At 39.8% G+C, this 18371-nt stretch overlaps 1 protein-coding gene across 5 annotated transcripts in view; it reads right to left on the reverse strand.

Moving 5' to 3' along the window:
• LOC110447153 (serine/threonine-protein kinase DCLK1-like) overlaps positions 1-14507 on the reverse strand; it is a 66921-nt gene extending 52414 nt beyond the window's left edge. Inside the window, exons 1-2 of one of the 5 annotated variants that reach the window (XM_021492642.1) lie at positions 14174-14507; positions 6929-7652 (exon numbers count right to left, since the gene is read on the reverse strand). In XM_021492642.1, the coding sequence (XP_021348317.1) occupies positions 6929-7633 (705 nt within the window). In that variant the 5' untranslated portion in view covers positions 7634-7652; positions 14174-14507. The other 4 variants (XM_021492640.1, XM_021492641.1, XM_021492644.1 and 1 more) reach the window with 4 other exon arrangements.
• Positions 14508-18371: the final 3864 nt, after the last annotated feature.

Raw genomic sequence — 18371 nt, forward strand, 5'->3', positions numbered from 1 at the left:
TGGTTTGTCTGAGATGTTTGTACAAACACTTGGAATAACACTGAATAATACAACTTCAATAGTACACGTCTATGTGGCACAGGGAATTGTGGACTAGAATAGATTTTACCTCGTGGGTCTTTGATTTTCAATCTATGTAATGTTCAAGTTTACAACGAATCCTCCCATTTTGATCCCAGACAACACTTAACACGTTTCAGGTTGTTTTTTCTGTCGAAACGAATACTGAATCACAATTGAGGTATGTTTTTACATTTAATTGTGTCGTTGAATAATCAGTTTTCTACAATATGACTTGCATGGCTTTGTAGGGGATGTACATTAAAATATTATGGAATGTATGCCCAGCTTTTGATTTTTAGAAATGAGTTTAAAGAAGGCATCTGTCTCCCGTTAGTAAAATATTTGGCAAATATATTTATATGAGACATCTCATATCGCATTGTACCCTTTCAACATAACACACTAAAGTAAACATAGAAATTATACCATAAAATGTGAGATTCACAAGAAAATATATCATTTTATTGAAAAATCATATTCTGCTTCACAATGCCCTATGTTCTGTACGCCTCTGCGACTGCGGCCGAACATTGAATCCTAGGCCGATTTTCTTTAAATGTTTGTCTACGTATAGCATGAAAAATGACACATCATAATGTAAAATGTCTTATTTTATAATTTATAAGTCTTGATAAACAACTGATCTGTAGTCTCCCGATTTCCCGTGTTTACGGTCTGAGGGTTACCGTAAGGTAGGAACAGTAAAAAGAAATGTAAACCATTAGCGAATCGACGCTAATTTGATTTGGTCAATAGATTGTCTGTGGAGCAGAGACGAAAGTCGGACATTGCCATTTTGTATCTCTCGGGATTTATTCTCCCGGACCACTAAACGACATATCGAATGGTCTCGACTTTTATATAGTCATTCACACCAGACAAATTACAAGGTCCTAGTCTGAAGAAGTCTTTATACAAAACTCTAAAAATAAGGAAGTATTTATATGTTAGTGTGTCGGGTGTCTTAACTTGATCTCCATAAAACATTGAGTAGCACCACCGTTTCACATGTTCAGTGTAACCCGTTAACCCGTCTTTTCGAAGTAACCACCCTTCGTAGCGGCCTTTTAAGTATTGAGACGTTGCGACATCTCGCTAATATTATTTGAATTCTATATATTGTAGACTACTAGCTGATTATGTAATATAACGGTGTGATAATGGAGTCTACACTAGCCGACTCGCTAAGTGTATTCCGCAGCGAAAGATATTGCTTTGGCCCAGTTTTGGAAAAAGCGAGTAGTATTCTCTACAGCAATAATAACGTCACAAAATAGTCAAGAATTTAGCATGTAAAATTCCTTTGTTTCTAGTTCACGACTTATACGCATCGAATAAAAAGTATGGTAAAAAATCTTCGTTTTAACTACCAGATGTATCTGCCATAGCCAAAATGGGTGCGTCACTCCATATCGGATTCTTTTGCTCCCATTTGGAACATGGGTGTCACTCCGTATGTGTGCGGTGCCTGTGTATACCTACGAGACGTATTTGAGATAAGAACTTTGTTTGAAGCAGTTTTTATCTATGTTTAATGTCGGGATAGTCGGGATAGCCAGACAATCTCTGCCTTCCATTGTCATCTCCCCGACTTGGCTGACATGGGTTTTTTTTCGACACAACTTTCTCAATTTTCACTTAGGAAACGCTTCGTGATAGGAGTATCAGCGTCCTCACAGCCTTCACTGTTGGCGCATTGTACAGTTGTTGCCTGTTCTTGTAGTTACCATGACATTCTGAATTATGCCAACATAGATCAAGATATCTGGAGTACGAGAGAATACAAATGTTCGTTTAATGTCGTTAAGGGTTCCTGACGTTTGCATCTGAAAGTGATTGAAACACATCGATTTGTTTGGAGTTTCATTTATTTAATAAGAACCACGAAGAAGTCATCAGATAATCATAGCACAGTGTCGTCACTGAATGATATGACACGTCATTCAATTACCAATCGGAACATCTCGACCTCTTCCGCCAAGTTTCGGAATCAAACGAGCCTTGACGGAATCGGCCGAGATATTGCGATGGAAGACACGACTGAAAGGATTAATGTCAATTTCCGGACTATTTTGTGTCTCCAATATTAGATACGTTTTTTTCGGGGTTAAACGTCCTCGCAACAGCTGCATATGATGTCATACGAGTTAATATCGCAACAACAGGAGAAAAATAGTTATTTTCATGCTATACTCTCCAAGCGTTCCGCGCGAGATCGATTGACATTTGTGCAATAAGAATCGAGTGCAATGATATAATTTTTACAGTTGCCTGTTTGTAATGGCATGGTGCAACGCGACAGTGCCTCCCATAACGACCACGGCATCTGTCCTGTCGTATTTTTGAGGACAGATTAATAAACTGCATAAGGGAGACATGCGCTCACATCTGTCCAATGTTGGTCTCCTGTTCAGTCATAAGTTCCAACATAAAGCTATAAATATCTATTAAAATGTCTAAATTTGGCAATTGGCTGTGAATGATTATTTGCCTCAAAGACGGATCAACACAATATGGGCAACGATAGAAAATGAGGCATGCGTAGATGTGCTCAGAGACAGCGGCAATGTATTACTCAAGGTACAGCCGGGACAGACGAAGACCTCAACTCTTACAATTGGTACAACAGATAAATATTTAGAAATTCCTATCCTCACTCACCCTACATCCTTCAATCGGCAGGGGACCGCCATTAGACATATCCTACAACCCTGCAGTTTTCGGAATATACATTTATTAGAAGCGCCCGAAAAGAATATACATATTGTCTTGGAAATGGAAAAGTTATATGTGAACCAGTCATAATGACGTTTATGCCTAAACCGCGATGTCTGTGGTGTATAGATATAATATATTGTACGTGATGTATATATATATATATTGTACGTACACAGGTATACTATATTGGGTACGTGTATCTGGTTATCTCAGTATGTATGGGCACAGACCACTTAAGCTCTCAGATTGACAGATATTTGCATATACGTGTGAAAACCAAAACAAATATCGTCGACAAAAGACGCCTCTTAAAAAGCGAACCCCAAAACGGGTTTATATATTTTATGTTCGTTGAACGCCTCCTCTAGTGTTGACCTCTGACCTCCGCTGGTACTGTTAAACCTTTATTAATCTATTATTTCACCCAACCATAGTTTACCAACCCCATCCCTCCCCATCCTCTCCCTAACCCCCACCCCACCCCACCCCACCCCCTCCAAGGTAGCCTAGTATCAACCGGACGGCCGATCAATGTATGCAAACACACGCAAATAGTGTGCACTCTCGGTTGTAACTGTAAATTTTTATTTTTCTCTTCATAAATCAAGTGTCAACCGCTAACACTGAAATCGAATTCAGGTTCGATCATGACTGATTGCGTTGCGTGCCAGAAAATGCATTAATATATCTACTAGCTGGCTATATAAAGCCAGTAACGCCAACTCTTAACACAAAATATCAGAAATGTCTCGAAAATTGTATATTGATTAAGAATGTGTCGTCATTTAACATTATACAGCCGCTTCCCTGTACCGAATAATCAAATGTTATCGAAACACAATTGTAAGCAAGACGAATGTTACGGGCACAAAATCGATTCGGGACTACGGAAGGGAGATTACGTGACAGCCATACTACGATCACAAAACAGGCATGAAAGATGGGCGTGCATTACGCGACCAAACCTCGTTTGTTTGGCCAGAGATGATCCACGTCCCGGATAAAAGAGGGCGAAAATTGCTTCCTGAAAAGCAACCATTCCTATGGCGCAATGCATGTGTACAGATTTTAATAGAATTCGTAGGTTCTATTGAGAAGCTGGCATTGAGCCGTCCTTATTTAATTTCCAATGTCCCGCCGTTACATGCGTCGTAATATTGCATGCTGGACTAAGCAATGCCATTTTGTTGTCAACTTAGATTAGGGCCAGGGGAAATACATGTTCAATATTGCCCGGTAGAGTGCATACTGCCGCCATTATATTGTATGGAACACTCTCATTAGTATCGAGTCTGGGTATAGAATTATGTCATAAGTCTACAAGGAAGTTCGCTGTGCTGCCGACCTCGTCTCATGTGTCCCGAGAGAAGAAAGTCAGTCGCCATTTTTCCGTCGAGTGGTGTGATTTGCTTTAGAGTAATTTTCCAAATGACCATTTACTGTTATACATGCTTCCGTGGTCTTATATAATACATACCACAGGTCGATGTTGTTCATCTGACCGTTCTCGTGGTCAAGCTTGGCTTCTTTGCTCAAACTGACTTTCTTAACTTGCTTAAATCATGTGACACGATCGACAAGTCTAGTCTAATTGAAAACGGTTTTCGCTTTAAGTCACTCCAAACTTCTTCTAAATCATTGACAATATATTATTTCTAGGTAATCACCAGAACAAGAAATTGGGCTTGAACAAAGTGTCTGAGTTTGAGTATGATAACGGACCCTGGACTCATGAATCACAAACAAAATGGCTACTCTAAATGCAGTTGTTTAAACGACATGTTGCGGACGGTATGTAGCGATGTACTCCAGTAACCCGTATTAAACGTGGCCAGTGTTATAACCCGTAATGTTCTCTTGACATTATGTTTCCAACGACATATTCCCGGTGGGGCAATTCTGTTACCATAGTAGCGGAGTTTTCTGTATGTCATAAACTACATTCGCGATATTAGAGTGAAGCTGAAATTGGTTGTGTTATCATGGTAGCGATTCTTGAATGGTATGTGACTTTTGGGGTGATAACTAATGTTTCCCGGTGTGTGTTGTGTGAAATAGTGTTAGGAATGCATTGAAAGTCTCTGTGATTTCAACATATCTGTTCGCAAACACCCTTCTTTGTCAAATCACACATCGGAAGTAACCGATTGTGCTTGCGATTGTTGCACTCGTCACATTTCGGCAGATTCCGTACACAATTGATGAAGAGTACCGGAATCAGCCGAGGTTAGCCGAATGGTGATTGTTGCAGATCAGTTAGTCTCCCGGTAACTAGTTTGATGATAATGATTACAGTAAGTTTTGATAGTTATAATTAATTTTCTATTCTTATTTATGTGTAAGTTGTTATATGTGTTTATGAAATTGTATTTCATTATTTTGCCTGATTTATTTGTTACATTGATTCTGTTCATTTTGAAAGAATCTGTATAATTTATAATTTATTCAAATGCGGATCGATTTCTCAGTTTACAAGTTTAATTTTCTAGGTACCACCCCTCCCCTCCATCACCCCCACCCCCTCCCACCCCACATTTCCTTTCTCAACCTATCTTTTTCCCTTTCCCCAAAAACATAAACATTATTTTTACAATATGTATTGAGGAGAGGACTCTATTAAGTTGTAATAACTTGTTGTCCGATCCATTTGTATATTTGTACAATAAGATATGTTTAAACTAAATGAGTACAGCCTTAGAAACCAACCGCATTTCGTGTATACTGTAACATCTGTACGTAAAATGGTTCGTTCATACCGATGAGTAAGTCTATGTGTCTATTCAACATAGAGAGAGAGAGAGAAAAAAAACACGAAGACGGAGGAAACTTCATTATAATTGTAGAAAGAGTCCATATTACTCAGCTGACAAATTGAAATTAATTTTGTATTTGGTGACGTGATAATTTGATTTACCGGACCGCTATTACAGACTATAAATACCCAGCCAGATAATAGTAATGGCGTTATTCAAAACGCCCATATAATACACCGGATATAAATGTTATCCTGTTAAAATCTAATGTTGTTTAACTGAACTTCAAAGCCTACACCTGAACTTTATCGAAATGTCATTAACGATATGAATATTTCATCTATACACGAACATTTAAAAATTTACACATTCACTCTTATTCTGCTTTCGCTTTCTATAATTTAAATTCTTTAACCGTTAATAAAGCGACCGACAGTATTGAACTGTTTGGTTAGCGCGTCTCGGCAGCCAGTAGAGATAAAAGGCTTCCTAAATAGATCGTATCGAAGGATTGAACTAAACCTGTGTTTATGAACTGCCTTTAAAATGTGGTTCTTGTATAAACGAGCATTTGATTGTGCTGTCGATGAGGTTTTGTCACCAGAAGTAGGATAACAAACCCGTCAGTATTGTCGGCGAAATGCGAAATCAATAGACAGTTATACCAATCTATTTTCTCAAAACCCGCTTAAAATCACATCATGCATTCTTATCTGGTAAAGCTGGCAGCCACATCCTAGCTTAACAGGCTTCTTTGAAGATCACGCGCGACAAACACGCACGCGCATGCACATTACGTGCATTGCAACTCAGCAGGTGTTGTAGATGGGAGGGGGTCCAGACGACCTTCACGGAGCTTTAAGTTTCACAATACTTGTCACGTTTAAACAGGTATTGTCAGGCATGCGTAGATCTTAAATGTGTCGCTTCAAATGACACCCTTCAGTTCCGGAAATCTGCGTTGAGAAATCTGTCGTTGTGCTAACCATTAATGTCATAAAACTTTATCACGAAAGTATCCGGATATCCTTGGAATGTCTGAAGTCAATTTCGGACTTTCCGGGACGTCAAAATCAAAACATTTCCATTCAGACCTGAGAAAATTGATAGAGATTTATGGTGGACTTTGGTCTGTTTCGGGGACAAACGAGCAACATAATAAGCACAGTGACGAGTGCAGCGTGCATAATTATGCACATCAAGTGAAACCACATGTACATCAAGTGAAATCACATGTACATCAAGTGTAACCAAATATTACAAACTAAATATAAAGTGTTCCGAGATGTAAACTGCTGCAAGAAGCGACAACTCATTTTCAGATAACCCAGGCAAAGGACAAATGTTTGTATGTCTTATATTAACAATATCAATTACAAGGTATAATGACTTACCTGCTTGCCGTCCAGGGTAAACACTTTGCGAACAGCACCCGAGTCGAGCTTGATGGCCTCTGTGATGTCATCCATGACTTGGTCAAACGAATGAGCCGTTTTCCGGTTAAGGAGCACACGCACGGCCTTGCGGGGTTTTGACCCGTTTCGGACAATCGTGACCAGTTTGGGTTTTATATAATCCTTCATGTCCTCCATAAGTGATTCACGATTTGTACCGGAAATGGCCGAGTCGTCATCTTTGGCGCGAACATTCACGTTCCAATTGGGGCTAGCGCTTTTTGTATAGTCCAGACGTTTGAAGAGCTCTGTTGATGCGCACACATAACTCTCGCCTTCCTCTAATTGGTCAAGGTTGGTCACCTTGTGACTTCCGTCAGTAGAGAAGATATGACGGACTCCATTAGGGAGAACGTTCCGGTCACACACCGGACTATTGGTAAGATCAACAAGTAACGAATCAAGCGTCCGAAATCGCTCACATGACACAGCGTATACAATTCCCTTGAAGAATTTGTCCCCATTACGGTAGAATCTGACCTTCATGGCGCGCTTGTCGTCGGTACCCTTCATCAAACTATGTCGAATTAGGCTTCCATGGGCGCTGTGAGCCGGACTCGTGCGCCCACTTCTTGACGAAGCACGTCCATTCCGTACTCTGTCGTCTGAGTAAGCAAAATGTTCTTCATAACCGTTCTCTATCATTTTGCTGTTTTGTCTGGATCTGAAACGATAGAGGAAAATATTGTCAAGTAATTTTCATACCACAATCTCTAAACGTTCCGCGTTCTATTAGCTTTTGTGCAATAAGAATAGATTGCAATAATATATTGTTCACCGATGCTGTTTATAATGACATGGTGCAACGCGACGATGCCCCCATTATGATCTCTGCACCGATAATGTCGTATTTTTGAAGACAGATTAATTAAACTGCATAGGGGGGACATGCGCTCTCGTCTAATCAAGATATTCGGTATTAGATATGTCCAATGTCCATCTCTCCCTGTTCGGTCATTAATTCAAACATAAAGCCATAAATATCCCTTAAATCCCTAAAACCTGACGATTTCAACACTGCGGATCGGCGATCTGTCACTCCTCAGTCCAGACGAACTTCCGTCCGGGAATGGCGAACACGTGACCGCAGCAATTTACCGTCGGTTCTAAATGAGTTTTTGTGCCGACCTGTAAACCATTGCCGTCAAGACCTGTATGTAATGGGAGGGTGTAATTGTCCGTCTGTCCCGGGGCGTTGTGTGGGCCGAAGAGAGGATGCTATAAATGTATCATCGCTCAAACTCCAATATCGATCTCCCACAGCGACCTAATGCATTAAAATGCATGTACTTGTTTGTGTAACATTATACTGGAGGTCTAACCTCGTGAACCAGTCGCATAAAACCAACCAGTGACTAGAGTAACTGGCGAAACCCATAAACTACAGTTATGTCATCGCTAGCCAACCAACCAGTGACTAGAGTGACTGGCCAAACCTATAAACTACAGTTATGTCATCGCTAGCCAACCAACCAGTGACTAGAGTAACTGGCGAAACCTATACACTACAGTAATGTCATCGCTAGCCAACCAACCAGTGACAAGAGTGACTGGCGAAACCTATAAACTACAGTAATTGTCATCGCTAGCCAACCAACCAGTGACTAGAGTAACTGGCGAAACCTATAAACTACAGTAATTGTCATCGCTAGCCAACCAACCAGTGACAAGAGTGACTGGCGAAACCTATTAACTACAGTAATTGTCATTGCTAGCCAACCAACCAGTGACTTGAGTAACTGGCGAAACCTAGCGATAATCATTTGTATCCAGTGCGCCTAGATAATAACAAACCAATGTATTTAGTGCTCCAAGCTTAAAATCATGATCCTATGTGTACAATGCGCCTATGTAAAAAGGAACATGATATGTACTCGGTGCGCCTAGATTACAACCATCAACTAAATCTACTCGGTGCGCCTAAGTTAGAATTCATTGATCCGTTGTGACCAGTGCGCCTAAGTTAGAAGGATCATATGTACTCGGTGCGCCTAGATTACAACCATCAATTAAATCTACTCGGTGCGCCTAAGTTAGAATTCATTGATCCTTTGTGACCAGTGCGCCTAAGTTAGAAGGAACATATGAATTCGGTGCGCCTAGATTAAAAGTCCATTGAACTGATGCTTAAGCTGGAAGGACTTTTGTACCTCGTGCGCCTATATCAAGTAATCCAGTGATTCTATATATCCTATGGACTTAGGTAAGAAGTCCAATGGCTGTTTCCAATGCGCCTAGGTTAGCAGTCCGATGACCCTAAGTGCCTTCCAATGCGCCCAGTAAGCGTGTGTATTGTCCAGTATGCCTCAGTAACACCAACACTCTGCCTGTTGTTCAGTAGTGATATTGATCAATGGTCAATGAAACACTAGCCAGCAGTAATTGGACAGTAACACCATCCTGACAACGACTCGTCAATGACCAATGGTCAGAACGCCAAGAAATATGACCGGAGTCTATCCTTTAAACAGTTGTCCAGGTAATAATATTATCTCTGATGAATCACGGGAAGTCAGCTCCACGAGACAGGAATAGTATCTCAACATCGTCATTACAGGAGCGAGGTTTGTTTGTGGTTGCCCCGAGATGACAGACACCCGTCCATATTATCTTTTTCAACACATGTTATGAGTTAGGGCTTCTTATATGAAGACATATACAGGCGCACTCTTTGTCAGCGTTAGGTGTACGATAAATATATATAATCTCAGTCTGTTTACGACACACGTCTTTCTTACAATATGGATATAATAGAGATCGTACAGGCTTAGCTGTATAGTGATGATAAACTCAATGTAAGGCATTATATATGTGTGTTAATTAAATCCGGGACGGGACTTGGCATGTCTCTTATACGACGAACATACCTTACTTCACACAAAAACACGATCTTGAATATATTGATGTTAATATGCTATATCAGAGATGTATAAAACCAGTACAGATAACTCAAATTAGACGTACAGGTAGATAGTAATACTCAGGAGTAATATACAGGTATGATATACAGGTATAGTAGACAGGTACTTACATACAGGTATAGTATACTGTATGGTACTTATAAACAGGTAACGTGTACAGGTACTTATATACAGGTAATAATACACAGGTATAGTATACACTGTCAGGTGCTAATACCCAAGTATAGTACACAGGTATAGTATACATGTGTACTTCACAGTTACGTACATACAGGTGATAATATACAGGTATATAGTATACAGGTACGTACATACCGGTGATAATATACAGGTATAGTATACAGGTACGTACATACAGGTGATATTATACAGGTTTAGTATACAGGTACGTACATACAGGTAAAGTATACAGGTACAAATATACAGGTATAGTATACAGGTACAAATATACAGGTATAGTATACAGGTACGTACATACAGGTGATAATATACAGATATAGTATACAGGTACGTACATACAGGTGGTAATATACAGGTACGTACATACATGTGGTAATATACAGGTACGTACATACAGGTGATACTATACAGGTATAGTATACATATACGTACATACAGGTGATATTATACAGGTTTAGTATACAGGTAAGTACATACAGGTAAAGTATACAGGTACAAATATACAGGTATAGTATACAGGTATAGTATACAGGTACGTACATACAGGTGATAATATACAGATATAGTATACAGTATACAGGTACGTACATACAGGTGGTAATATACAGGTACGTACATACAGGTGATAATATACAGGTATAGTATACATATACGTACATACATGTGATAATATACAGGTTAAGTATACAGGTACGTACATACAGGTGGTACTATACAGGTACATGTATAGCGTACAGGTACAAATATACATGTATATACAGGTACGTACATACAAGTGATAATATACAGGTATAGTATACAGGTACGTACATACAGGTGGTAATATACAGGTACATGTATAGTGTACAGGTACAAATATACAGGTATAGTATATAGGTACAAATATACAGGTAAAGTATACAGGTACGTACATACAGGTGGTAATATACAAGTATGGTATACAGGTACGTACATACAGGTGATAATATACAGGTACGTACAAACAGAAGATAGTATACAGGTATAGTATACAGGTACGTACATACAGGTGATAATAAACAGATACAGAATATTACCTGTCTTAATATATATTGGATGATGAAAAAGGCAAATTTAAAAATGCGGTAAACATTTCCTGGTATACAGGTATTTGTACGTAACAAATGTACTGATGCACCGGTGTAAGGGTTCAAAATCAAACTGCATTGTTGATTAGCAATTGTATTAAACCACGCTCGGCCCTTTCCGTACAATAACGAACATGCGACGGAAAGTGGCGAAGTGATCCGATTGCTTGAATGATTGATATGTCCCAGACTTTGGACGCAACTAAAGAATAAGTTGCATTGTTAAAATTCCGTCGGTCATCGACTGGTCACTGATTAGCCAATGGTCAGTAGCACCTATATATTACCATATACACTAGCCTTCGGTATGACTTATCGGGTGTACATACAGCCGTTAAAAAGTCCTTTGTCATTCAATGATGTCAAAAATTTAAACATACAAATTGAAATGCATACCATTTCGCGGGAGCGTGTATACACAGGCCATAGTCCAGTTCTAGGCCTTTTAACTGGAACTCAATGATTCTTGAAATTGATACAGATCAATCAATCAATCAATCGATCGATCGAACGCTAGTTGATTGGGGTCATTTAAATGTACTGTATACACAATCTCGTCTAGTGTGGTCCAATGGACTGTTCCTGTTATCGGTAAGGTGTGGTCCCAATCCACGAAAACCTAAATACACCTGTCAGGTAGCGAGTGCGGGGTATGTACACGTACATATATATATTTATCATGTGCTATGTATCTCAGGAACTTTAAACACGAACTTTGGAACCAGTGCCGCCATTTCATTCAGCGACTGGAATCGACACTGTGGGAACAGTAGCGCATGACGGAGGTCCCACTCCAAACGCTATAAACCTTCCCTCCCCTTTGCACACTTTCTCATTCTTAGCGTCCCTTAGCACTCATCCCATTCAGCGTTCCAGATCCGTTGTGTAGTTCTATTTCCCCTCCTCAATAAACCATAACACCTTTTGACCCTATCGCAGGACCACATCATCATTATAATTCATTGATTTAAACCCATAAAACGTGTAATATAACTGTGTATAGATCCGGATAGGTCCTAACACAAGTTCTCAGGTCCGTGTGGTTGTAGGGTGAAAGGATACTCGGACTCCTTATTAACTCCTGTCCGCTGTGTTCCATTCTTGTCTCCAGGTTCCAATACTTCTCAGTCAGAATCCGGTCCATATTATAGAATACCTCTTCTGCAAATTTCCAATGTGTATACCGTCTTCTTCCGCCAAACAGCATCATCTTCATTTTACTTCACAGTCAATTATTGTTTTCTGTTTACTTTTTGTCAACCACTTCAAACAGTTTACATGTGTTATATATAATATTTCCATATGAATTATCCCTGTATGTCCACATTATTCCACAGATGTCGCTGTTTACTCACACAAAACACGATGCTCGTCGCCAGGTACCCCTCAAAGTATCCTCCATATAACATATTGTCAATAACGTAACTACACATCGGTGTCTCCGATAGTCGGTACGTCGTTATATCCCGTAAATTGTCTTACCAACAATAGAACCAGTCACTTCTTTATAGTCCCTTTACAGTAATCGTCCAATTTTAATCTCAAAGACATCATTCCATTGGTTTATATCGCCAGGTCAACATCGCCCTTCCCAAATATTGCTTACTCAGCATCGAAGTTCCTTGTCTCCTTTTTAACTTCAGCATCAATTCAATACGAATCACATGTCAAACAATGCTATATGAATATGGCCAATTTTACATTCAATATCTTTCATCAGCAATTCAATATTATTTTTTTCATGCTTATATCGCCCTTTTCCAAAATCACTAATTCAACATAATCTTAGACAACATCGACCCTTCCCAAATGTCACTAATTCAACATGATCCATGTCAATATCGCCCCTTTCCCAAATATCATTAATTCAACATGATCCACGTCAATATCGCCCTTTCCCAAATATTATTAATTCAACATGATCCATGTCAATATCGCTCATTATCAAATAAAACCAATTATTTATCAACAATTTCAAAAATATCGATCTTTCCCAAACATGACTTATTCAACATTCACCATATTAAATCGATTCTTCCCAAACATCGCCAATTCTACACTAATCATGTCGATATCGGTACTGCCCTAAGATTATTTCACCAATTCTGTATCGCTTCTCCGCAGATATCACCAACGTCCTATATATAGTACAGTCCATGTCCAAATCGTACTTTGCCGAAGATCGCCAAAGTTTTAGAACCGTATATACGTGTTGTCCTGTGTCGATCTTTGAGATTCGTCAATCACATTCAACTAATAAATCAACCAGTAAGGTATCTTATTATTGACATTTAGTGAGTTTATACAAATCTCGGAGAACGGTAATACGTACCTCAAGAGAACTCCGTACACGTAAATTATCCATACCAAGATTTCTAACACTCTCCGTCAATCAAAACGATTCTGTACAAACTTCAAGCAGGGTATTGAACAGTTACCAGGACGTAAATCAATTAACAGGTATGCCTTACCTGGACGCGTTACCTGCATGACCATAACGCATTACGAACTCAAACAATATACGAATGTTATATTTCGTCAGAGTTAGACTGGACGACTGTGGGCTGGTTTCCTGGTCTGGTTATTGTCCGAGCTTTGGTTGGTACGAGACCACTGTTATATGTCACCGTATTCAACACCCAGCATATTGTCTCATACTTATTTGTCACCGCTGACAAGATATAACGATAACAGGTTCCTATTTATCAGATCAGCTGTTCGTCAATGGAGGTTAATAAAGTTACAATTGGAAGCTTGTGCTGGTGTCGATTGAATAATAAAGTTATAAATGAAACACACCCTGTAAACCTGTATCCGGATTAAGAGTTACATACCCACTAGCTAATCCTGTAATCCTATGCCAGTCATTGACCGTCAAGTTGACCATTTGAAAAGGTCCCATTACAGGCCATTGACAATACATAAAAACTGTTACATGCTTAAAACATTTGACGGACTTTCTTACGTTTTACTCTTACCTTGTTTTCTGTAGATTTTCCTCACGTGCAGGCTCCTTACCTTGGCGTTTTACAGAGCCTATTCGCACGTGCCTGTCTCTTTGTCCAGACTCCGCGGGTATCGCTGTAGCGATGAGTCAATTCGAAAACGCATAATTTTTCATAAATTACAAGGAACTAATCGATACAGTCTCCTACTGCAAACCCGCACACACACTCTCTCTCCCTCTCTGGGCGAGTCGCCTCTGATAACTGTCGTCCTACCGAACAGTCGGTACTAAAACACGCGCCTAGAACTCTATAACACTACGACAGTGATTCGTATATACCTCTAGATTCCCGTATAATGTATAGGGTTAGTCTGATCACCCAATACACCACCAATACCCAGACTTGTATATTATTGATCGTAAAATTGGTATTTAAATACTCCCATACCCCTTTGTTTATTCTACTTATAAAGAATTGACATAGTGGCTGATTACACCTAGATTGTAGCCCGTTAAACCCTCCCCTGTTCCTTTGTAATCTGCGCTATAAGTTCTTTTCAATCATGTCCATGTATTCATTTGTCTACACAACCCGACGTAAACCCTCCCACAATGTTTACAAACAAAGCCGTTGTTGCAATCAACAGTACATCTTTCTGCACAAACAATATTACTTTTGGTCGATTGTGTTGTAATTCCTAGGAGCGCCGCGGTAAATTAGACGAAGTTTAACACACACTTTAAGGTATAAAAACATGCAGACTCTATTGAAAAAAAAGAAACCAAATCCAATATGTCTCGATTTTCATATCTTCAATTCTCATTTCACAAGCTACATTCAATTGACCTGGATGATTTTCCTCGGCTACGTTCATTGAATGTGGTGAGAAAGTGAATGAAATCAATCATCATCGGAGCCCGGGATTTCCAATGGATTTCTCATCCGACAAATTTCCTTGTGATATCCGAAACCACCGTTGTATTAAGCTACAAGGACATTATGATACATTTTCAATTGTATTGGATATTCAATCAACTTTCTGGAAAGATCGTATTTATTTTCTTACGTTTCATCACCTCCTAAGATTATAAACAACATTTCACTCTCGAGTCGCTGTGAGTTAGTCGGATACTTTAGTTTCTGTTAACACTTCCGTACACTCTAAAAAAGACGTCACCTACAGTATTGTACTGTAAATACATATCATGGGACTTGGGCGTTCTGTTTCCCAGTTTTCCAACTGATCTTTTCCCCGTTGTATAATAATGTCCACGATTTGGTGTCTTATAAATTATCAGTCGTTGAATGATTGTATTGTGTTGTTAAGCACGAATCTTATAACCTTTATTTACTTAACAACAATCATGATATCAACTCATGTTAATCACCCTTTTTGGTCCGTATGGACGCGGACAGCGGCTTAAACGTGAGAGCATGTTGTCGAAACAGTGACCCCATACTTGTTATCGTCACGGGAAATCGAACCCCGGCCGTAGGGGTAATAGCTGAGCCCGCTATCCACTGCTCCACCCGACCACCCATCACAAAGAATGAGTTCCATTGAGACGGGACATGTTAGCTTATCATCGATTAGCGTCGCCGCTCTACAGAGAACGGAAGTGAGCGCAACCACGGGAATCTCACGGACGGAATGTAGTGAAATTGTATATTGTAAATTAATTTCACATTTCAAGTGGATTTGTGAAGTTTTCAGATTAGTCCATCCCTGTCCATGAGAAAGTTGAAAAAAATCGTCAACAGTAGAATTCAAAACAAGGAGGTTTAGATAAAAAGAAATTATCATATAGTATGAATCTTTATAATGAGTCATTAAAATAATGAAAACGGGTTATTGAGTCTTTATATAGATTGGTGACAGAGCCTTAACGAGCGACCAGATATACTAAATGTACCACAGTTACCAGATACAATACAAACGCCACAGTGCTATTAGTCATGCTTGGCGTGCCTAATATCGTTTTGATGAATAATTGTTGATCTTAATTACATTGATTCGATTTGTAATTCATTGAAATCAGTATACAGAGTCGTTATATGGGAGGCTACTAATTATACACCTACACAACTAGCTTGTATGAGATGTTTGTTTATATTTACGTGCATTTCAATATATTTTATTATCAATGGACATGATGAATGGATTGGATAAAAGGTACAACCATATACGTAAATAGCGTGAATAAGTACGAGTTGTCAAATAACGTGTATTGAAATGTCAATAATAGTCTCGCATTATGCCAATATCAGGCCGGAAATGAATTATATTTTGGTGTATTATAACACGGAAATTACACGTTTGAATGATATATACGACACTTGATTAAAATAATTAACCACAACTATATATATATATATATATGTTCTCTCGACGCTTCATTATCTACATCTTCAGATAATCAGTTTTGACAACCACTTGACTTGTGTTGATGAAAGAGACATAGGTAATTATAATCAGATATGGAAGGGAAGGTCATGCTAGACGTGCAATGAAGTCGAATGACAAAAAACATGTTGATCAACAATAACATGAACCTCTTGGTGTAGAAAGGGGAGGCATCCCCGTAGTCAATATGTGTGACACTAAGAACAGTGGCGGATACACGATGGATCCTAAGAGACATAGAAAGGCACAGTGGCGGATACACGATGGATCCTAAGAGACATAGAAAGGCACAGTGGTGGATACACGATGGATCCTAAGAGACATAGAAAGGCACAGTGGTGGATACACGATGGATCCTAAGAGACATAGAAAGGCACAGTGGTGGATACACGATGGATCCTAAGAGACATAGAAAGGCACAGTGGTGGATACACGATGGATCCTAAGAGACATAGAAAGGCACAGTGGTGGATACACGATGGATCCTAAGAGACATAGAAAGGCACAGTGGTGGATACACGATGGATCCTAAGAGACATAGAAAGGCACAGTGGTGGATACACGATGGATCCTAAGAGACATAGAAAGGCACAGTGGTGGATACACGATGGATCCTAAGAGACCTAGAAAGGCACAGTGGTGGATACACGATGGATCCTAAGAGACATAGAAAGGCACAGTGGTGGATACACGATGGATCCTAAGAGACATAGAAAGGCACAGTGGTGGATACACGATGGATCCTAAGAGACATAGAAAGGCACAGTGGTGGATACACGATGGATCCTAAGAGACATAGAAAGGCACAGTGGTGGATACACGATGGATCCTAAGAGACATAGAAAGGCACAGTGGTGGATACACGATGGATCCTAAGAGACATAGAAAGGCACAGTGGTGGATACACGATGGATCCTAAGAGACATAGAAAGGCACAGTGGTGGATACACGATGGATCCTAAGAGACATAGAAAGGCACAGTGGTGGATACACGATGGATCCTAAGAGACATAGAAAGGCACAGTGGTGGATACACGATGGATCCTAAGAGACATAGAAAGGCACAGTGGTGGATACACGATGGATCCTAAGAGACATAGAAAGGCACAGTGGTGGATACACGATGGATCCTAAGAGACATAGAAAGGCACAGTGGTGGATACACGATGGATCCTAAGAGACATAGAAAGGCACAGTGGTGGATACACGATGGATCCTAAGAGACATAGAAAGGCACAGTGGTGGATACACGATGGATCCTAAGAGACATAGAAAGGCACAGTGGTGGATACACGATGGATCCTAAGAGACATAGAAAGGCACAGTGGTGGATACACGATGGATCCTAAGAGACATAGAAAGGCACAGTGGTGGATACACGATGGATCCTAAGAGACATAGAAAGGCACAGTGGTGGATACACGATGGATCCTAAGAGACATAGAAAGGCACAGTGGTGGATACACGATGGATCCTAAGAGACATAGAAAGGCACAGTGGTGGATACACGATGGATCCTAAGAGACATAGAAAGGCACAGTGGTGGATACACGATGGATCCTAAGAGACATAGAAAGGCACAGTGGTGGATACACGATGGATCCTAAGAGACATAGAAAGGCACAGTGGTGGATACACGATGGATCCTAAGAGACATAGAAAGGCACAGTGGTGGATACACGATGGATCCTAAGAGACATAGAAAGGCACAGTGGTGGATACACGATGGATCCTAAGAGACATAGAAAGGCACAGTGGTGGATACACGATGGATCCTAAGAGACATAGAAAGGCACAGTGGTGGATACACGATGGATCCTAAGA

This window comes from Mizuhopecten yessoensis, unplaced genomic scaffold, assembly GCF_002113885.1.
Source record: "Mizuhopecten yessoensis strain PY_sf001 unplaced genomic scaffold, ASM211388v2 scaffold3229, whole genome shotgun sequence".
NCBI classification, from domain to species: domain Eukaryota; kingdom Metazoa; phylum Mollusca; class Bivalvia; order Pectinida; family Pectinidae; genus Mizuhopecten; species Mizuhopecten yessoensis.